Source organism: Onychostruthus taczanowskii, unplaced genomic scaffold, assembly GCF_017590055.1.
Source record: "Onychostruthus taczanowskii isolate IOZ18803 unplaced genomic scaffold, ASM1759005v1 scaffold63, whole genome shotgun sequence".
NCBI lineage: Eukaryota > Metazoa > Chordata > Aves > Passeriformes > Passeridae > Onychostruthus > Onychostruthus taczanowskii.
The window spans coordinates 816,560-839,610 of NW_024504012.1; the positions used below are offsets into that span (position 1 = coordinate 816,560).

At 49.6% G+C, this 23,051-nt stretch overlaps 1 protein-coding gene across 2 annotated transcripts in view; it reads right to left on the minus strand.

The window, feature by feature from the left end:
* TNR (tenascin R) overlaps window positions 1–863 on the minus strand; it is a 28,876-nt gene extending 28,013 nt beyond the window's left edge. For both annotated transcript variants that reach the window (XM_041420189.1, XM_041420188.1), the window contains exon 1: window positions 368–863. In XM_041420189.1, the coding sequence (XP_041276123.1) occupies window positions 368–863 (496 nt within the window). The remainder of the gene's footprint in view (window positions 1–367) is intronic.
* Window positions 864–23,051: the final 22,188 nt, after the last annotated feature.

Genomic DNA, 23,051 nt, shown 5'->3' on the forward strand with positions numbered 1-23,051 from the left:
GCTACATCCCTGCTCCCTGTCCCACATGTCTAAGAGTGTTGGGAGGGCTGCAGAGTTGGGAGATCCCCCTGCTCACCCCTAACCAGCTGTAATCTCATCTGTAAAGGGGGTTCAGCTCTCTCTCCATGACGGAGTTTTTGCAGTGAGTGTGGCATGGGCACTCAAGTGACCAAAGCACTGCCAGGATTTTTCCTGGCTTAGAGGACTCAAGCTAAGTTTTTTCACTAAAGCCACAGCCCCATCGTGGGTAAACACTGGTTTTCCTCTGTCACCACTCTGAGTGGCATCATCAGGTTTTGCATTATTTCTCCTGCCTTTTGCTCAAGCCCTCAGTCCCCAGCAAGAGCTAACAGGATGGCATTACTACCTGTGGCTGCATTGTCTTGGCAGCAATTGGAGGTGCATTGGTCCCGGAGGATGGAGACCTCCCTCTCCAGCATCTCAATCCTGCTCAGCAGCTCCTGCAGGGATGGGAGGGAGGTGGAGCACTTGCAGGCCTGCTTGGGCATGTTTATCCTGTGGGTGAAGGTGACCTGGCTCTCGCTGTCGGAGGTCTGCTCCGTGTACTCTGCCAGCCGGTCGTCTTCTGAACTCACCTCCTCGGCCGAAGACTTGAACACGGATGAGCAGCAGCTGTCCAGCGGGATGTTGATGTTGTAGATGTGGTGGAAGACCATGGGCTGCTCTTTGATAGGTGGGCTGCAGTTGGCGAGGCCAGCTGCCTCATCCACCGCTGTCCTCTCGGCCGGCTCTGTCGTCATCTCCAGACGGCACTCAAAAGGCTTGAGGACAGCGCCCAGCAGGAGCAAGTTGAAGCTGATGACCACACTCCTCAGGATCGGGTTTTCGCCATCAGTCCCCATTTTCCTGGGAGAAGGAAGAGCCTTCCAAGGTAGTCTCGGTCAGCCAAGAGTGGGGAGGACCTGGGAACACAGAAGCAAAAGAGCGTGGTTGGTGTTAGCCTCGAAACTGTGCTCAGCACAGGGAGGCAAATCCTTCTTGGCAGTTATCCAGACACGTGTGGGGCCAACTTCACCCACGTGCAGTCCTGCTGGCTTTGGTGTGTAGGGACAGTTTGTGGTGATTGGGAGTGGGGTTGGCCCAGCCCCATCCCCAGTGGGTGCAGCTGTGAGCAGCACTGACAGCAATGAGCCCTGGAGTGCCCAGGGGCACTGAGCAACCACCAAAGGGAGCAGAGGGCAAAACATGAGGTTGGGCTACAGGACAAGAGGAGCAGACACTTGCAGCCTTCTGAAGTGGTTTGGTGTTACTCTGTATGGGTTGAAGCTTTCTGAAATTGTATGATGTTACTCTGTGTGTTGTGGCCATCCCAACTGCGACATTAGTGGAGCCTAAATCCACCCTGAATGGAACCCATGGCTGGTGGGAAGACCTTGTCATAGCCCTTGAGCAGTGACAAAGGCAGATTCTTGTTGTTACTGCTTTTTTTTATTTAGGAAACAATCTGGTGCTATCAAAGCACCAAATACTCACCTTTGGGCCACTTACCACATCTTACTTTGCCACCCTCTGCCAATGCCATAACCTTGAGCAATTGCTGTCTCTTCCTTCTAATGGCCCTCCTGCTCTGGAGCTCCTCTCCAGCTCCCTGGGGAACATCCCTGCCTCCCCCATTACCCTGCTGCTGAGTGAAAATATATATTTGCTGGTTTCTCTCCAGCAACACCTGGGACTCCTTTGGTGTAGCTCTCTTTTTTTCCCCTGGTTTTAGGAAAAGCGAGAAAAACGGGAACAACTCTGCAATGGGATGGCCCTGACCATGCTCACAGAAGGCAGGCTCTGTAAGTGGCAGCTTGGGGCTGCATTCTCAGACCCTGACTCCCTCAAGTCATCCTCTGCCTTCTGGGCTCTCTGCTGGCTCCTGTGTGGCCCTGGCTGACCCAGGGAAAGATTCCTTGTCCCTGCATAATGGGGCAGCCGTGACAGGGGAAGGCACAGGGACTAATGAACAGCGACTGCCTTTGATTGACTCGTTGGTGCTCAAATCTCAGCACCCCCTCCTTGGCCTCTCACTTGGCTTTTTGTGTGTGCTCACACTGGAAGTAATTGTGGCCATGGGCCAGCTGCTCCGAGCCGGGTCAGTGCTTCAAAGGAGAACTCCTAGCAGGATTACAGGGAAATGAAATCCTTCCTCTCCCCCTCTGCACACCCAGCTTGCCTCAAGAGAGACATCAGGGCCTGTCTGTGAGCACAGCTGGATGGGGGGAGAAGGGTTCTGTGTGGATGCAGGAATGAGGGAGTGGGAGATGGATGGTGGATAAAGGAGGGTCAGCAGACACACACAGTCAGCAGGGTGGTTGGGCACTTAACAACTCTGTAACCCACAGACCGAAAGCCATTCATCTGCTGGTAGGAGCTGCCAGGCTTATTGATCAGAATCTCTTTATCAGTACATTCATTACAGCTGCCCAGCTCTCGGTTCTGAGTGGCAAGTCATGGCATTCCCCTCCTGCCCCTCGGGCAGGGCATGGTGCTGTGGGAATGCTGGCATCCCTGGGGAATGATGCTAAGGAGATTTCTTATATTATCACTGGCTCTTAGTTGTGAAATGGTGAAAAATCGCCATGGTTCAGGCTAACCCCAGCTCAAACCAGGCTGAAACCACAGGGCAGGTGGATGCTCCTTTGTGTCCTCCAACCCAGAGCAGGCCAGACATCCCTATTAATCCTCAACTTCTTCCCAGAGGCTTGGGCTGACAGCTCTGAAGCCCTGCCAAGTTTGTGAATGCATTCCTGAGCTCTGTCATCTCCATTCCCTATCTGGTGCTGCTCTGTCTCCTGCTCCTCGTGTCAACAGTTTGCTTTTCCCTAAAGGACCCATCACAGTGAGCTCAGCCAGGGTGGGCTGGGAGGGCTCTGAGCAGTCTGACAGCTGGAGTCGTGTCTACCTGGGAAGAGAAGGTGCATCAACATTCCTCCTTTGGGTTCCTCACTTTCCTCTGCTCCTGATGCTTCCCAGTCCAGCTCACACTGCAGTGACAGAACCATTAAAAACCATTGGTGGGGGAACAGATCCAGGACTGGATGTTTATCATCCCTCCTAAACAAGGAAAAGAAGCCAATTTCTGTGTCACTTAATGCGTAGAATTGATTGCATTAGAGCAAATTCACCTGGGTTGCTTTTAGTAATTTTTTTAATCACAGCTTTGTTGACCCCAGGTTCAGATAAAACTCCTGGCTGATGGCCTTCTGGATGGCTTTGATCTCTCCATCCCTAGAGGTGGCCTTGGAAAACCTCCCATCGAGGGCAGTGAAGGCAGCTTTGAGCCTGTCACTTTCCTGGTGTCTGACGTCCTTCACTTTCTGCTGGGCTGGGACAATGCCTCTCCATCCCAGAATGGCCTCCTGTGTGACCAGGATAGGACAGCTGAACTCCAGCTGCCTCTGGCACAGCACAAGCTTGGGGCTGCTTCTATATTTTACCAGAACTGGTTACCTTTGGTTTGTTTTGCTCTTTTTTTTTTTTTTTTTTTTTTCCCTACAATCCCCCTAAAATATGGGTGTTTGAATTAAAGTTCAAATTAAAGAGTTATTACAGTTAATGATGAAGTTTGGCAGGCACTGAGCTTTTGGCTCCAAAGCATTTCAACTTTGGGGAGCTGTGAAAGAATCAATCTGCTGCAATTTCTCTGTGGTGCTCAACAGGCAATAGAAAACTGAGAAAAATATTTGAGGGTTTTGCCAAACATACACCACAGCAAAGCTCTCTCTTTCCCTCCCCGTCAGCCTCTCTCCATCCAGGATTTGTGCCTGATGGGCCAGCAAAGGAAGAAATATAAAAACCCTATTAAATCCACAGCACATCCACCCTAATTATATCTTTTCAGTTATTTTTACATTTTGCTGATGGGCTGTATCTGTGTGAGCAGCTTTATGAGGATGAATGCAAAAGGAAATCTGTGTGTGGGGATGCTTGGAGCAGCTGTGCTGAGAAAGTCATTAATGGTGTGGCAGTGGTTTGGGGGGTGGGGGGAACAGCATCCCCCAAAATGCAGCATCTGCAGCCCTTTTTTTATAACTTAGCAATGTGAATGTAGCAAATGCAAACTGGGCTTTTTCAGGGTGGGTGCAGAGACATCAGATCTGCACAATGAGTATGATGCCAGCAGTTTTCCCTGTGGTATTTTGTGGGGACAGTTTAATATTTGGATGGTCCAACAATATTTCTATTTTCATGGCAGTTTTGATTAAAAAAAAAGTCAAATGTTGCCTGGGAAGATGTGAAAGGAAAATATTTGTTTCTTCAGCCATATATTGTGTATTAAAATGTCTTTGAAGTCACTAAAGATGTGAAAATGAAGGGAATCGGTTTTTTTTCAGTGAGAAACCTTTTAATCTACCCAGAGCATACAGAGATGGATATGTGTGTATATATATATTTATGTACAGTCATTGCATTCCCTTTTTCTGCACACCAGGTAAGCCCCAAGCCCTGCTGTTTGGTGCAGATGACCAACTGGAAAATTAGATCTGTTTGGAGTTCAGGCCCGTGCTCCTCCTCGATGCTGCCCAACAAACCATCAAGAGACAGAGTGTGCTCCTTGGCATGGCAAGAGCAGGCAGGTATTTGCTAGCAGCCAGCAGTCCCTGAACCATGTGGTTAGAGCTAGGATGTGCTCCCTGCTGGAGCACAACTGGCAGGAGCCAGGCCTCTGAGGTGGGTTTGCTCCCACTGCTGTTAGTGGTGGGAGCGACCCAGGGTGCAGTGATGTGGGAGTCCTCTGACTGTATTACTTGGATTTTATGGTGAAAAGTGTCCTGCAGGTTCCATAAGCCAAAACCACCTGCTGGTGGATGGTTTCCAAGGCTGCCAAAGCCAAGTGCTCCATGCAGCTTTCCTCTTGGGCTCACTGGGAAGGAAATTCAGCTCCACAATATCCCTGGTTGGCTTCCCAGCCTTAGACTTTTCAGTCCAAGGCGATCACACAGCTGGAAGACTGACATGGATTGCATTGCAAGCTCAGAATGCCAGCTCTGGAGTTTTTTGGGATCTCCAAAGTGAGGCTGGTTTAGGGCAACTCATCACTCCCACCCCTCAGCACCATTATTGCCTCGGCATTGAAATCTCTCCTGGGTGCCATGTCCCTCAGCCATGGCAGGTGAGGGCATGTACATGGCAAAGTACTGGCACCCAGGGAAGGGGTGAATCACCATCCTTGGAGGGATTTAAAAAAACTTGTATATATGGCACCTAGGGACATAGTTTAGTGGTGGGCTTGGCAGTGCCAAATTAATGGTTGGACCCTGATCTGAGAGGTCTTTTCCAGCCCAAATGATTCTAGGATTCTCAGACCCTGTGGTGTGGTGCCTTTGCTTTGTGATTCAGCAAGAAACTCGTGTGATTTTCCTGTCCCACTGGAAAGAACTTGCACTTCCCACTGGAAAGAAGAATTGCTTCATTGCAGCAGCTGCTAACGGAGAAATGGTGTAAATAATTCTCCTCAGCAGCTGAAACTGCTGCAAATTTGTGTCATTAGACTGGTCTGCAGCAGTAGGATCCTCCTGAGCAGATGTAGAGATGCAGCATGCCCTGCAGACCAATTCCCTCCTGCAGCTTTGGGAGGAGAAGCAGCACTGGTGCCCAGTTATTACTGATCTACTGATGTGTATTTTGTCTGTTTAAAAGGGTTTTCATTGTATTAATTCCAGTGAGAGAGTGAAAGCAAATAAAGCCTTCTCCCTTATCAACTCCTTCTGCACCCTCTGCTTAACTGCAATCCTTATCACCCCTCTAAACACAGCCTGAGGCAGGATTTTGGGGAAATTAAAGGAGGTGGAAAGCTTAGAGAAGCAAACCATCCACTGTAACAGTGGCTGCTTGATTGTCAGATCCTGTGGACTCTTGGGGCTGAAGCTGAGGACCAACAAGGAAACCTGCACCTGCCATAAAAACACAACTGAGTGTTTCCATTTCCATTCCATGCTGTCACCATCAACCCTCAAAGGGGAAATGATTTTCACCCTGCTGACCAGTGACAAGTTTAAGGATGAAATACTTTGATGATTTTACCAGTTTTCCCTAATTATATGCAGATGAAAAATCCATGGATCTCCCAATTGACTGCAAAATCTGCCAGTTTAAAATTCACACACACCTCTGTCATTGCCACCTACATTATGTCTTGCTTTCATTACATATTCTTTTATTGAATTGCCATGGAATTTATCAATAGCCTTTATAAACTCCCACAGGAAAGTAAGCAGTAGCTTAGTGCAGAGGTTTTTGGGGGAATCTCCTTTTATTTTCACATTTAGTCTGCATCCAGCATGTCTGGTTTCACATCCCCTCAACAGCTGCCTCCTGCCCGCTCCCCTGCAAAGTCTGTGAATCACCAGGTTAAGTCTTATTTTATTGAGGGTGCCAGCTCTAATCCAAGCCTATCCCAGCATTTTAAAGAGCAAATTTTGATGCTGTCTTCATTTTTATAGATATAAATATTTACAGGTACGTTATCAGCTCCCCGTTCAAACCCTGTTTAAACACACGCCACAAAGGAACCCTTGCTCAGTGCAAAATTTGCTTCTGTGAACAGCTTGCCAAGGTGGGCACCTAATTTTATACTGAAGAGCAAGGTGTGTGCCCAATTTCATAGTGAAAGCTGTTAGCAGTGAGCTTGGTCTGGCCACTGCCTGTCCCTGTTTGCTGTCACCAGCCCCGTGGGCGACGCTGGGATGCAGCACAGGCTGCAAACACGTGGTGTGGCACAGGATGGCTCATGTAAAAGGCTTTCCTCTCTTCTCCAACACAAATATGAAGACCTAGCAACTCCCATGGTGTCCAGTGTCCTGCAGGAAGGTGACCCATTCCCCTCTGGGGCTGTGTGTACCACCCTGGTCTAGCGGTGCCTGAATCCCAGCTCCCAATGGGAGCTGCTGCCTGCTAACACTGAGCTCTCCCACACCACCTTGTGAGGCTGGGCATGTGTTTTGAGTTGTGACAGGTGAGTATTTGGAAGCCTGAGATTTGATGTCTGTTGGAGATGGCCTCGGCTGCCCTGCTGCCGGGACAGCCCTGTCCTTTGGGACCTCCTGACTGGGCAAAGCCCTCACATCCTGCACTTCACAGCAGGCATTTATTCCCATGGAGCTGTGAAATGAACCCGCCCTCAGCGGGCCTGCATGCTGCACAAGGGTTTACTTCATCCTTACGTGGTGTCTGGGAGTTTTAACAGGGAGAACTGGGGACAGAGGCTGGGATAGCTCCCGCTGCTGTTCTCACCAGCACCTCCATCTGCACATTGAGGTTCTTCTGGGTCATCACTCCTGCCCTGTGCCTGGGCAGAGTTTAACTTTTGAAGAAAGACTTTGGGATGGGGACAGACCTTTCAAGGTGCTAGCCTTCAGTGCTAAAGCTCTGCACTGTGTTCCCAAGCCCCGTGGTGGCCACTGTCCCTGCCCCAGCACCTCCTGGAGTTCCACTGGAGATGCTTAGAAGCTGTAAATGAGAAATTAGCTGCAATTATGGAGCATCACAGGGTGTAAATACCCTCTAAATCCTCTTTAATTACATGGTAGCACTTAATTACATGGCAACAAGAATGTAAGCACAAAAATAAATATGATTTCAGTTTTATCTTTAGCAGAGGCACTGGTAATTAATTTTGGAGGGTGATGTAGGACCTGCGTGGTGTGGACTCCACTAACACAGTACTGCAAAAGTGCTGCTGCCCAGGACAGACAAAGCTCCCTTCTTCTCCCTCTCCAACAGCCGTGACTTTGTCACCTCTTCCCGTTCCCCACTCAGTGTCATCCCTCTGTCTGTCTGTCTGTCTGTCTGCATGTTGATGCACAGGCAGAGACTTGCAGATGTCAGGATAAGGCAGGACCTGTCAGTGCAGCTTCCACTCATCCTCCTTGTCTTAGGCTGGAAGATGTGTCTGGGGCTGTGTGTTCTGTCCCCATCTGTCAGGGGTGGGGCAGCTATCCTCTGTTCATTGGGCAGGTTTCTCTATCTCTTCCACAGTCAATCCTCCCTCCAGGAGATCTCTTCTGTTCATGGACCATTAATTATTAATTAGTGCAGTGCAGGATCCCTGCTCCAGCAGAACCACAGCTGGCACGGCAGGAGGGCTGAGCCCCCATGGGATGGGACTGTGCCACCGCCCTGACACACAGGGGGCCAGGGCCTGCTCTGACTCTGGCAGTGGTTTTGGGTTTTTGTTTGTACTAATGCATTTGTATTTTTAATTTTCCTAGTACAGGACTGTTATTCCTATTCCCATATCTTTGCCTGAGAGCTCCTTAATTTCAAAATTATAACAATTCAGAGGGAGGGGGTTTACATTTTCCATTTCAAGGGAGGCTCCTGCCTTCCTTAGCAGACACCTGTCTTTTCCAACCAAGACACTCCTGCAGGGAGAAAACCAGGCACAAGAGCCTCCATGCTCATTCATCCCCCCTCAGTTATGCTGTGAAATCACCTCCCATAACCAGCCATGGGGATTTGGATCACTCTCAGCCATGGGCACGGGGCTTTTATCCCCATTTGCTCCCAGCATTCCCGCAGCGAGTCCTTGTGCTCATCTGGCTGGTGCTTGGCTGTCACGTTGCATTAGAGTCTGCAAATCACCCCAGACCTCCTCGGGGCTGAGCTGAAGCGGATGCAAACCTGGCTTGGGATGCTGCTTTGCCAAAATGCTGCCACCCATTACCCCCAGCACACTGGGCATATGCCTTGATGGAGATGAAGGGGAGTGCAATGAAGCACAAAGTCACCTTGAGGAGCTTGGATGCACCTTCACCTCTGTCACCCTGTAACCACCCTGACCATTTAAATGGACAACAGTGCTGTGACCAGCAGAGGAAGAGTCCTACTATTTCCCTAAGTTTTTTAACCATAATTTTTTTAACCATTGCAGCATGTTCCCCTGGGAACTCTGAGCAGGAGCACGCAGGAACTCGGTTTGCTTTCAGTAAAAGCAGACCCACCTGCTGAAGTCAAACAAGCACAGGTTTTTTCACTTGCTCTTCGGTTTGCCAAGTCATTTATACCCTCACCCAAAGTCAGGGGGATGGAAAAGAAATGCTCATCTGGTGCATTTTTGATTAATTTTCCCTTCACATGTAATTTTACACCACAGAGATGAAGCAGAGCTGATGTGATCACAGTTGAGTATGCTGTGACTTTTCCCCACCTGCTTTATAAGCCCCTTACTGGAAAAAATTCAGATTTTCCTTTCCTTTTAATGTATTTTACTCAAACTAAAGAGCACGTTACACTCGATTTACATGCACATGTAACCTAGCAGGTAGCAGCAGGGATTGTGCTGATTGAACCTTCCAGTAATTGATATTTTCTACTTGCCTTCCCATTGTAATTTCCCTGGAATGTAAAGAGCAGCAGCAGATACTCGTGGAACAGATTTGAGGCTGGAACAAAGCTGCCATGGTGGAGCTGGCTGGAGGGTGATTTTCCTTGGGCAAGGCTTGTTCTAGATTCCCATTTGGGGACCTGCAGGATCTCCTCAGGAGGGGAACAACCTTTGGTCAGTGACCACAAGGAGCCTGCAAAGCTTTTTCCATCACATCCCATTGAAAAGACAGGGAACATGAGCAAGCTGGAGCAGAGACACGAATCACAGTCCTGCTGCAGAGACTTTGTTTGATAAATAATGTACCTGGAGTTTACAGCATTACTGCTTTCTTCCCACCCAGGCAGCTGGGCTGGGTTTGGGTCTCTTCCTCCTCCCAGGCAGTGTGACAGACTCTGTTTTGTCACACAGGTTAATTTGGGGCTTCTCTCACCACTGGCCAGCTACACGGGTGGGAATGGAGAGGAGCTGGCATGCCCAGACATGGCAGGAGGACAGAAATTTGCTGGGGGTGCACATGTGGGGGATCTCCTGAGGTAAATGTGTGCCATGGGTGTATGGCTGAGGGGAGATGTGTGGCCCTGGGGCTGCACAGGGGCACCAGCTGCCCCAGCTCCAGGATGCTGCACCCTGAGCTGCACCCTGCAGAGGTGGCTTCCCCATCCCAGGACCAAGGCCCTTAATCCCACCACTGAAACAATTTTTTTGTCCTCAGGCATGCTTTTCCATGGCACCTCCCACAGCTGGGTCCCCTCAGGAAAGATGGGGCCTTGGAGGTGACAGCTAAATCACCTCTGGATGTCCCTGAGGAGCGCTGGAGCAAGGATTGTCCTTTGCGATCCCAAGCTGCTGGTACAACAACATGAACTGAGGTGCTCCCATCACCTTCCCTGCCCAGTTTTCCTCCTCTTAGACCATAACAGCCATCACAATGGGACAATCCAAACCACAGGCTGGCCCTTGTCCTCCCTCTTGTGACATCCCAAGGCATGGGGGTAGGAAAAAGGGGGCTGAAAGTCAGTCTCCTTAGGAAGCAGAAAAAGGGAGGAATTTCCTCTTGCCTCTCTTGTTCTTGGGCTTCTGATGAATAGCAAGAGGGGACAGGGGAGGAGAGAGGAGGACTGTGACCATTCCTGAGCCTCAGAGATCCTGGTGACTCAAGGATTTCCCAACCTGGAGGAGCCTGTCTGACTTGAGGGAGCGAGAGGGGCTCACAGGTGCAGGACAGAGCTGGTCTGGGCTTTTAGGATGTACAATAATCATGTGGGTGTGGTGTGCACCTCAAATCCCAGATTTCCTTAGGTTTTTGTCTTCCTGCCAGCTGGGATAGGCTCCATGGACATGTCTGGATCTGAGGAGCTGGCTGGGCACCTGCATGGAGCCGCTAGAAGAATATAAAATGGCTTTCATCAGGGCACACCAGAGAAAATACTCTTTAGTCATTTTTATAGCAGGCCTTGAAAGCTTTAACTGGAGTGATTTGGTTAAAAATAGATTTGTTTCTGTTGGAATTTGGTGGGAAACCTGGGCTACCATATTAATGAAGGTAAGTGAGAAAACCCATCTCTCTTCCCATTTTACATCCCTGTGGAAGAACTGGAAATAGCCTCAGCACTTTTACTGCAGAGATAAAAAAGATCCTTGTGAGGGGAAAATAGCTGTAGTCAGTGTGGGCTAAAGACTGGAGTTAGGTTAGGGTTTTATTGCCCTATAATAGGCAAGTGCCTCATCAAGGCATGGATATAAATGCAAAACATAATTTCATGGAGCCAGTGCACAGCATGAGAGCTTGGAAGCCAACCCACTGCTTTGCCATGTATTTTAAGTGAGAGCTTGGCTTTGCTCACTCTAGTTCTCCAACTAATATTGTATTAGCTCACAAGCAAACACTTAAAATCAATTTTAAGGCTGTTTTAATGCTGAAGGACTCTGTGGAGATCTAAGCCTCAGGATGAAGGAGACCTCTCACATCCTGTGACAGACAGTGATGTAAATCCTTTCATGAACGGGTCACAATTCATCTTTGGATTGACTCCTGTGGCCCCCAGTATCCCTGAATTCGGGCTCTGCACTTTGCATTTCCAAGACTTTCATAATTTCTAAACCAAAATTAACCAGAGTCAGTTGAAACACACTTTCTTTGCTGTCCTCCTTCACTTCTTGTAAAAACAATAGATAAATAATGACACATAACACACTGTGGCCATTTGAGTAGGGCTTGCTGAACTGAGAAATGAAATATCTTGGGCAGCAATTGCAGCAGTGGAAACAGCCAGAAATATTTATATATCAGTGTTGGAGTGCAGCAATTTAAAACTGAATTACTGGCTGCATCCTATTCTTACAGAAAGTGAGGAACAAATGCCCCTTGATGCCTTCTGGGAGTGGGACAGCCTTGTCAAATTAGGCAAACTCAACCTGCTAATTGAGGTGGGTTTGGAGTGCTTCTCACACACCTGAAACAGGAGAGGGTTCAAAGGGATTTAATCCAAGGAGTGGGGCCATGGGAACCTCATGGGGTCAAGAGCAAAGCCTTGCATCTGGGTTGGAGCAACCCCTGCTATCAACACAAGCTGAAGAAAGAAGGGATGGAGAGCCACCCTGGGAAGTTCCTGGAAGTAATGGCAGATGAAAGGCAGGGCATAAGCTGACAGAGTGTGTCACAGCCCAGAAAGGCACTCTCATCCTGGGTGGGCAGCGGGTCCAGGAGGTGATGCTCCCCCTCTACTCGAGACCCCAGCCCTGGAGTGCTGCCTCTGGCCCTGCTGTCCTCAGCACAGCAGAGACAACCTGTGGAGCAGCTCCAGAGGAGGCCTTGAAGGAGCTCTGAGGGCTGGAGCAGCTCGGCTGTGCAGACAGGTAGGGAGGGCTGGGGGTGTTTGGGCTCCAGGGAGAGCTTGGAGCACCTTCCAGTGCCTGAATGGGCTCCAAGAGAGCTAGAGAGGAACTTGGGACAAGAGCCTGGAGTGACAGGACACAGGGAATGGCTTCAAAACTGCAAGAGCAGTTTCCTATGGGATACTGAATAGCAGCCTGCAGAACAGCACCCTGAGCTGGTGGAAGTTTCTGTGCTGCTGTCAGAGACTAAAGGGGTTCATGCCTTAAACATTGTTATGAAGGAGTTGTGCCCATCATAGCAAGAACTGTGTAAGGAAAGGACATCCACAGAAGTCCACCCCTCCTTGGAGATGCCTGACTGGAGCCTTGGGCTGTGGGTTAAACTGCCTGGATAAGGCAGAGGGGACACTCTGGTTCCATCGTCTCAGCTCTGGGGAGAGCTAAACAAGGGAAAAGAAATCATCCACAGGAAAGCCAGCCACAGCAGAAAACCATCCCTGGCTGGGTTTGGGCTGGGGGAGACCACAGCCCCCAGAGGCCAGGCTTGCACAGACCCCCCCCAAATGAGGGGGAGGAGGAGGTTTGGGTGTGGGGTGGAACCTCGGGTCAGAGGCACTGAGCACCCACCCCCCTTACACAAACCAGCAGGGAGCCCCCAGCCCCAGAAAGGGCCATCCCCACGTCCAGGGGCCATTCCCTCGGAAGGCAGCTGAGGGAGTCTCAGAACCCATCCAAGAGCCCCCAAAGTGCTCACGGGGTGCAAAGGGATGGCACAGACCCAGGGCGTGCTGCAGAGACTGTGCCAGACTGCACCTGGGCATCCCCACCTGCCTGAGGTGGGAATATGCATTAACCCTTTGCATTCTGTGCCTTCTGGGCACCCTCACCACCAGAAAACCAGCTGGAGGATCATCCAGACACCAGTGGGATCCACAGAGGGATGATATTTTCTTTATTCTGTCTCTGCTACTCTCTTTCTCTCCCCCCACCTCTTTCCTATTTTTTTCTTCCCTTCTCTCTCTCTCTTATATTTACTATCAAATAAAACCCATACTATTGACTTTGGCATACGGTCTCATACCTTAATTCAGGCAGAGGCATTTCTAAGAACTTTACAAATTGGACCATAACAGCTGCCAATCTAATTTTCCATTCTAGACAGATATTTTAGAACTCAAAATCCTCTTACTTCAGAGGAACTTTCTGTGCAGCACTTTTCTTTCTCAAAGTCCAAAACACTCTACTGAAATGCAATGAGAAAGGTAAACAGACCCCTCAGACACGTGTTTGGCTGGGAGGGTGACAGGGATGACTCTACTGCCCAAATTGTAGAAAACAAATTAATTTTACAGTCTGGTCTGAAATTTGGGTGGGTTCTCTTCTTATCTTGGCTGGCCTTGCCATGTCTAATGTGGTATTTAGCTGGTCTCTAGGAGATAGAACTGAGCTGTGATGTCTCTGATTCCTTGTCTCCTTTTATAAGTGGAGTACACAGAAAAAATCTTCTTTCAATGCAAGCCTTGGCTGGAAGATCAATAGCAGTTTGACATGTTGGTTTGGTTTTTTTTTTTTCCTGCTAATATTCAGTTTTGTAGGGCTTGGGGAGTATATGGAGGAAACTGTTTTCATGCAGCACATGGACATGATGAGTTTTGCTCTCGGGTTTTTATCACAAATTTCCTCCCCAGCCACTGGCCAGGGGCAGGCAGCAAGGCAGGACTCCCTGTGCTCACCTCAGACCCCTTCTGCCCAAAGAGATGGACACCCTAGAGCTAGAGCAGGGTTGTGTTCAGCTTCAGTGTCCTGGTGTGCCTCCCAGAGAGTCTTTCACTCGTGGGTGCTCGTGCTGTGCTGCAGGATGCTCTGACAGAAGGTTTTCTGCTTGTAACTCATTTAAATAATTTTCATACATGATTTTATTTCCCAGCAGAGAACTCAGCCTTCTAGGCACAGGAGAAACTAAAGAAACACCGAGCATTGCTAATAGTTATTTTGAAATTCCACCACCTTCTCCCTGTGCTTCTCCTTTCTCAATCTGCCACAGGTCTGGCAGGTGAGATGGGTGATTAGAGGGGCGGTGCCAGCCACAGCTAATTAGGCTGTGGATCAAATCCTTTAAGCCTGTGTGCCTTCACTAATTTCTGTGCTCACTTATGCCAGCTGGGGTAGGTCAGGAGCAGAGGATTGTGGTGCAGGAGGGGCTGGGGATGTTTGAGTGGGTTGGGTAAGCTGGAGAGGAAAGGGGGCTGTTTGTTGGGGTTTGTGTTCTTTTGTGCTTGAAGAGGAACATCTCAGGCTTGGTGTGGTGCCCATGGGAAGTTGTCTTTCATACTGGGCAGAAAAAATGCCAGAGGACTCACTAGGAATGCCTCTGTCTCATTCCAAGGTGTGCTTTAGCATGCCACTCGTGTGCTGCCTCCCTGAGAGGCACAGGGGAGGAAATGCATCAATCTTCTGTGGCCTGGGTCTTGTGCTCTGCACTTCAGGTGTGCTTCTTGTGCTGATTTTTCTGCTGTCTCATTCTCTCCCATGCTGGGCTGTCTTCTGTATTTCACATTTATATAAAATATCAACGTATATATTCTCTGGTTTTTAGATGTGTGGTTAAGCCCTGATCTGTGCCAAGCCAGGGTCACAGAAGGATGCAGCACTTAATCACAGAGACAGCCACATGTTTGGAGAAGATTCGAGCATTGTCTTTAATTCTCACACCCTGAGAAAAAAAATGACATTTAAAATCCAGCATCCAGCCTTAAGCTTCTCACAGCTGGCTGTCAGGCAGCGAGGGAAGGCCTTACCACATCATTGGTCTCCCTCTCCATGTTTCCCCATCAGTAGTTTTGAGGGGGCTTGGCTCATGCCAGGATTCCATGGTGTGCCAGCTGCTGCTGGCTCTGAGCAGCTTTGGCACCTCCTGTGAGCTGCTCGTGCAGCTCTGAGTGTGCCACTGCCTGTCACTGCCTTTTCTGTCCCTCCAGGGTGACCTGAGGGCCTTCCCATTTCCCCAAAAAATGGGTGCTTTGGAGCATACAGACTTTGACGTGGCCTAAACCAGATTTAGAGGAACAGCTGGAGGCAGTGAAATGCTTTGTGCTTGCCAAAGTCAAGAGGCAACAGTACTGCCCCAGCTAGGGGTGCTGGGCACATGGAAACTCCTGCACAAATCCAGATGTCCCAGAGCTTTTTCTGGGTGCATTTCCTGGATTGTTGCCCTTGGGAAGTGATGAGTGTGGCTGTAAAAGACGGAAGTAAGGTTTTGCTCTGTCTGGAAGCAGTGAAGAGAAGGTTGTGGACACAGAGGCACGGAGCTGCCAGCCTGAGCTGCCACGGTCACTCTCCCTCAACTGATGGAAAACTCAGCCAGAAGCTCAACAAAGCTCTGTTTATCCTTGCTGGATAGAATGTTTTGTATTTTTGCTATACTTAAACCACTGGATAATGCTCCTATGCATGATCAAAATCAGACAGAGCACCTGCCTTTCCCAGGAGTTTAAGTAATATTTCTCCAGTGACCATTGAGTATGTGTGACCTGAGGCTTTGGTGGTGTGAGCCCCGTTCTGAAAAGGCCTGGAAACTGATTTATGGCTGAGGTGCACAAAGGCTTTGCAGACACAGGAGAGATGATGGCTTGTTATCTACAAGTGCTTTGTTGCTAGCCACAGGTGCAGCCATGGTGGGTCCCTCCCTCCTGCAGCAGACGTGCTCCTGGTGTGGGCAGGCACTTCCTACCACAGGGAAATGCAAGTTTTTGTTGAGTTTTAAAATAATGGGATTTTCTGGTTTGGGGAGCCCAAAGTTTTGGAGTGCAAAGTGTTGGTGCTGATGGGATCCATTCACCCATCAGTGGTGGTGGCTCTGCTGGGCTCACACAGCTCTAGCTGAGGCTGTAATTACGTTCTTGCCCACACAGGATCTTCATGGAATCATGGAATAGTCTGGGCTGAAAGAGACATTACAGTATAGCTAATCTGACCCTCCTGCCATGGGCAGGGACACCACACTGCTCAGAGCCCTGTCCAACTTGGCCTTGGATATTTCCAGGGGTAGCCCATCCACAGCTCCTCTGGGTGACCTGTGCCAGTGCCCCTCCACTCTAATTATGGAAAAACTTCTTTATTCCTAGTCTAGGTTGGGGGTTTTTTGGGGGGGCGGGGGATAGATGATGGAAACTTGTCTGCATTTCACGTCAGCCTTCCTTGAAACACAAAAAATTAGTTTTTTTTTAATTGCTGTGACAGCAGGAACTTAAATCAAATCTTAAATAGCCATAAAACTGTATTAGCTGTGAAAGTCTTTGCTTCCTGGGGCTGGGAGAAAATACTATGGCAGCTGGAAGGGACCATCATGTATTGCCAAACGCATGGAGAAACGGGGCCTGGGACCAGGGAGCCAATCTGCTCCTGAGCAGCAGCTCTGAGAGCCCTGCCGAGGCTAGTGGAGCATCCTGTGAGCTCCAGCTCCTGCCTTCAGGCTGGGTCTGCCTGCTGGAGTGCAGTGGTAGCTGGGAAAGGCAGATGGAGGCATGTCAAATCAGCTCACAAACCCGTGTGGAGTTCAGCTGCGTTCAGTTTTGGTTGAGAAATGGCCCCGAAGCTTGAGTTTATTTTAAAGGGAATGTCCCAAGCTATGTTTCAGTGAAACTTGTTTTCTAAGTAATCTTAAACTAAGGGGAAGGAGGAGAAATTACTGCAAAGCCAAATTTTGGTGGGTCTGGGCTTCCTGTTGCCAAGCCTGGCAGAAGTGCTGATGCTAACAGAGCAGAGTGACCTTTGTGCAGAGCCAGATGCTGCCTGTGAGCTGAGCCTGCCAGGGGAGAATAAATCTCCCCCTACACTGCTCCAGAGAGCGAGACAAAGCCTGCCAGGAGGCAGCACCAGCCCAAGTCTGAGGGATGCAGGTGAGGATTTACAGCATGGTGATCACAGCCCTGTGCACTGGGGCTTGGCGTGGCCTTTGGGATGTTTCCTTTGCTCCTGAAAACAGGGAGGAGAGGGCATCCCCTCTGCTGTGGGAGGCAGAACACCCAGCACACTCAGTCCAGAGCTGTGCTTCCAACCTCCTGGGCCTTGCCATCTCCTCTCCCCTTAATCCCAGGGTCTCCTGGGGGCTCTGGAGCAGAGCTGAGCCTAAGAATACTTTTCTCCCTTTCAAATATTATTTTTAGATGCAGCCCTGAGGGTGCAGTGTCAGAGCTGCTGGTGTTTGCCTGAAGTATGACTCAGACTGAGCTGATGCCCAGGTGAAAGAACTCATGTATCCACTCCAGGTGCTCATCTGCCATGGGGAATGATGTCCTGGTGCTGGGCTCTGAGCAGTGTTTGGAGCAGCCAGCCTCCTCCCCAGCTGTGCACTGAGCTCAAGCAGGTGCAGGGTAATTCTATTAGTGGCACTGCCACTGCACCCAGTGATTTTCCCACAGGGTATGGCTTCTCAGGGAGCTTTGGCTGTGTGCACCAACACCCAGGTATCCACAAAAGCCAAAATAACATAATTTCTTCTCCTGAAGAATGGGGCTTTCACCTCCCTTTCTATTTTCTACTCATTTCAGAACCACCCTGAGGTCATGCCCAGATGTTAATGCCTTCACACATTTGGGTTTCCTACTCTCCTGCCATGCTGCCAGGCTGTCTAACCCCTTGATGGCAGCGGGATGTGTCCCTGTGGCAAAGGGCAGGATGTGGATGATGCCACCAGCAGCAGGAGCTGGTCCCTTTGCTGCAGACACCCCAGTGCCTCTGGTCCCAGCACAGCACCTCACACACGAGCTTTGCACCCAGATTTGCACTCCTGGCTCATCACAGAGCCTGGCAGGGCTTTGGCAGGTGCCTGGAGATCCTGAAGACACAAGACTGGGAACTTAGTGAGAAGCAGGGGGCAGTGGCAGAGCTCACTTTGGGGTTTCCCTTGGCTAGGAAGGAAAGTTCTGCTCGGAGTCTCCCTCTGGCAGCCAGCACCAGGACAGAATAATATTTTTTAGGCTTTTGTTTGTCTCTATCTTGCCATCCCTGAAGGGAAATCCCTAGGAGGGATTGTGCCACTCATGCACAGGCTGGTGGGAGCCCCCAAGGCTGGGCATTTCTCAGAGTGGATAATATTGCTGCAGCACTCACAGGCTGGCTGAGCAGAGAGCTCTGTGAGAAAGCAGTCTCCAAACAGCTTAAATGCTTTATTCTAGGGCTGCTGGACAAGCCATTGATCCTTTCCAGCTCTGTGTCCTGGTGCCTTCCATGCACTACCGTGGATTTTTAAAATTTTTTCAGGTTTTTCTCCTACATCAGGAAATGTAAGCAGCTCTTTTTTTTTTCAAAACAACCAGAAAATATCCTGATCTATTGAAATCCTTGTACAAACTCCTGCTGACCTCCCTGGCCTCCCCTGTGTTGGTGATAAGGGACATTTTCCTGGTACAGGCCTCCCAAGTAACAGCATGTGAAAGCTGACTATTACAGTTTCCCTTCAAAACTCCATTGCCTCCCGTGATTTCTATTACATGACACTGCTCACCAAGTTTCCAACTTGTTATTTATCAGGGCTGGAGCCTCTGGTGATGACAAAAATGGGAGTTTTTTTCTACAAACTTCCTCAGGCAGCCACAGCAGGTTAGTCATTAAGGGCTCTGTGCACAAGTTCATCCTGAAGTCGAGCAGAGCTTCACTCCCAATTTCCCCTCCTATCCTTCACCCTTGTTCTGCTTTCCCTTTGGGAGACCTGTTGCAGTGAATTTTTTTATTCCCCCCTGTATCTAGCAGAGTTTGATTTGGCAACTGTCCAGCAGAGAAAGGACTTGCAATTGCTTTGTCCTTTGGTGATTTAGGTTATTGCTGCTTCATGGTTTGCTGTTGGGAAAGCGATTAAGAGAAAAAAGTCCCATCTGTGACTGAAAATGGACTTTTAGTGATAAAAAATGTCCCTGGGTTATCTCTGAGGCTGCTGCAATCTCCAGCATTCTTCTTTTCCCATTTTTTCTCACCCTTAATATTTTTCTTCTGTTAGGGCTTCTATTTATTTCCCAGGTTCTTTGCATTTGAAGGATATTTCTTGTCCCTTTCTGCTTGGATGCGTGCAGATGGCACTTCAGGCCAGTTCAATGCTGTGTGCTGGATGTGGGCAGAATCCAAAGGTTTTGAGGAGCTCTGGGTCAAAGGTGCTGAGAGGTGGCTGATGGAGACAGGTTGGGCTGGGGGCCAACAGGACCAGAGACAGAGGATGTTTGATTTGGGGACCAACAGGACCAGAGACAGAGGATGTTTGATTTGGGGACCAACAGGACCAGAGACAGTGGATGTTTGATTTGGGGACCAACAGGACCAGAGACAGTGGATGTTTGATTTGGGGACCAACAGGACCAGAGACAGTGGATATTTACAGGGTGTGCTGTTGGTGAGGGAGGTTGGGATCACCTTGGCAGGAAAAAGCACCTGGTTCTGCTGACAGGCTACCAAAGCAAGGAGGTGCCACTTATCCTCAGGAGAATGGAAAAATGCCAACAAATGGCAGGAAAAAAATGTGGTGGTGAGGTCAGAAAAGGGAGGAGAAAGCAAAACAGCAGGGTGATGTCTGTACACGTGTGGCAAAACAAGAAGACTGATGTAGACAGTACCTTGCTCAGACCAGGGCTTAAATAGCCTTGCAGGGATTTGGGAGGATGAGCAGAACTTGCTGGGAAAGAGAAGTGAGGAATGAGGGAAAGCAGTGTACCAAGAATGGGGTGTGTTTGTCCTCTAGTTAGCAAGGGGCTGGGAACAGGCAAATGAAAGGGGGTGAGACTGGGGGACAGAGCTCATGTGGGTTAAAAGGAGGAGGTGGGTGGATGTGAGTGACTCTTAAAAGCCAGAGTACCTCCAGCTTGGTGGTAAATGGCATCTTAAACTCCCTTGTGAGTGATACAGCAGGACAGAGCTGCTCAGCTCCCTGGGTGTGTTAGGGCAACATCTCCTCTCTAAGGAGGACGGCTGGAAAAGCTGCTATTTTGAGCTTGATTTGGAATAATAGAGCAGAACTGGCTGAAAGAAGTGGAAGGTGATTTTGGGAAATAAGTCACGAAATAGTGGAGCCAAGAATGCCACGAGAAAAGGAGTGAAAACAGCAGAGTAAGGATAATGGGCTGCAAAAATCTCTGAGAATCAGGCAGCAACCCTTGGGAAAGTAATCCAAGGGATTAAGGAGCACAGGGAAGTTGGCAATTACTTAAAGTGACTGCATTAGGACACCACAACAACCCATCCCAAGGAACAAGGGGAAGAGGCTGCAGGGACTTGATGGACCTGAGACACAGAGAAGAGCTGCAGAAAAGGGGGCCTGATGCCAGAGACCTGGCAATGGGACCACGGAGCAGTGGCTGTGCAGCTACAGATGGGAGATGGGAAGGTGCAGAACAAACTCCAGTAGTTGTCTGTTTTAAGGCTGGGCAAAACCCTTTTGGAAATGCACAGGAAGGAGGAGAGCTGAGGAAAGCCCCAGAGTGTTGCCCAAATGAAGGGATTCATTGTGGACTTTGCTTCAGCCTTCCCTTGCACCCAGCTAATTAGGAAAGGATGATTAAATGAGGCTTGAACAGAGAGCAGACTTGCCAGGGTATTTAGAGCAGTCAGGTGTGCTGGTGTTAGCAGGACCTGCTGAGTTCCCCCTTGGGTGTACTTCCAGAGCTAATCCAACCTCAGAAGTGCTCAGGGTTTTTCCAGTACTGCAAGCTGCAGTGGGGCAGCCTCAGGAGTTAAAGGTTCCAAAACGGAGCAGTGCAAGAAGATGTTATTAAGCAATGAACGTGTAAGAACCTGGAGGATAATGAGGTTAGAAAGTGACACCTGGCATGGGTTTGTCAAGGGCAAGTGAAGTGAAATGAATTTGTAATTTTCTCCTCTGAGAGGAGAACCAGGCTCGTGGAAGGGGAATGGTGCTGGATGGGACGGGGCTTGGCTGGTGGAGTGTGGCAAGCAGCTTTGGGAGGGTGACCTGCTCTGCAGGAGTGGTTGGGGACCTTGAGCTGAGCTTTAGGGGGAGCTGAAGAGCTGTCTCATCACAGAGGGTTTAGAAAAACCACTTCAACGCATGATGTCATCAGCTGCTTTCTGAATTGTCCCCCTGTGGTAGGTGGTGCCTTGCTGCTGCAAGATGATGTGCTCGCTTTTGTGTGCAGCTCTGCCCTTCCTAATTCTTGCCTGTGCCCATCAGGCGGTCCCCATCACCCTCAGCTCTGCTGCAGGGGCTCTTCACCCCTGTCTGTGTGGTGGGCTGCCCTTACTGGGGGCATGAGGCCGCCAGTAGCTGCTCCCCCCCACCCCATCCCTGTCTCCTCCGTTCAAGGCTCTGAAGGGCAACCCGGCCCTTAAGCAAACATGGCAGGACTTGCCCAGGTCATTTGTCACAGTGTTTTTTATTGTCTCCTCTGCTTTGTAGGCCATGCTGCAGCACAGCCTCCCTCCTCCCGAGGATCTGCACCTCCACTTTGCATCTCCAGGGACAGTGGTCCTGTCGTGCTCATGGCATGCCTACATTTGTCTCAAGGATTGACCCTTCGGTTATTATTAGCCTCATGGTCACCTCCAGCACAGCCTGTCATGATGAATCAGAAATAGAATCTTCTCTGCACCATAGTCCTGGTTAAACCGACCATCCCCTTCTACCTGCTGCAGTCATCGCCTCATTATAACTCCATTACCTTTAACAACAACCCCATTACCATCCATTATCTTTCTTATCATCTCCTTTACAAGGCTGCTATTTGCACCTCCTCCTTTACAGCCATCCCCTCTTCAATTACGATTCCATTATCTTTATTACCACCCCATTACAGTCATAATTATTCCCATTACAATTTTGAGAACTGCATCTCCATCCAGACTAGTCGGTGTCTCCATCAGCCCAATCTCCAGCTTCTCCTGCTCCAAGTTCTTCATTGCTTTCCTCCACCTTCCCTGCATTCCTAACTGTCCCCATACCAATGGTTATATTCTAATTATTTTTCATTATGGTTTTATAGTCTTTTGCTGTTATTGCTTCCTTTATCAGCCATTCTCAACTCCCTGAAGTATTATGGGGTGGGAGCTGAGACTCAGGTCAGTGATATTACACTGATCTGCACCAGTCCTGAGCAGGTAATTACAGCCCATCACTGTCTCTGCAATTCCAGCACCTCATCTCCACTGCAGCCCTAATTACTGATGCTATCTCTCTGTTATCCTTCAGCTCATCTCTGTTGCATGAGATGAGGAAAGGGGCATGACCACCTCCTCCAGACAGTGCTGCCCCTCCACCTCCTGCCTGGGCAGAGGAGCATCCCTGACCCTGCCTGATTTTCCATCCCTGGCACTGGACAATGGCTCTAGGGACCTTCTACCCTTTAAAATGAAAATAATATCTGTGTGACATTAGCAAAAGCGGTTTCGTCACAGGGATTCATAAACTCTCATGGTGCAGCACGAAGCGTCGCGTGCCAGAGAGGTTGTGGAGTCTCCTTCCCTGGAGGAACTCAAAAGCCATCAGGACACGTCCTGAGTGAGGTGCTCCAGGAGGGCCTGCTCGAGCAGGGGGCTGGATGGAATGACCCCAGGTCCTTTGTAACCTGACCTGTTCCATGATCCCGTTGGTGTTGCTGTCACTGTAGTTTCAGCTGTGTGCCCATGCCAAGAGCTGCCAGACCTGCCTCTGCTCCATTCCTGCCTCCTTCATCTTCCAGAAGCCACACTGGACACACAGGAGCAGCTCTTGGGAGCTTTTTCATCAGCACTAAGAGGGGGGGAAAGGCTTCTTGAGTGGCATAGAGTGGGTTGCACCCTTTAGGGTGCCACGGAGGAGTTGGGTGCTCTGCCATATCCTGACCCAGCCGAGGACAAGAGCCCTGACAGCAGGTCCAGTGCCCCTGCTCCTTGAGAGCACACTGAG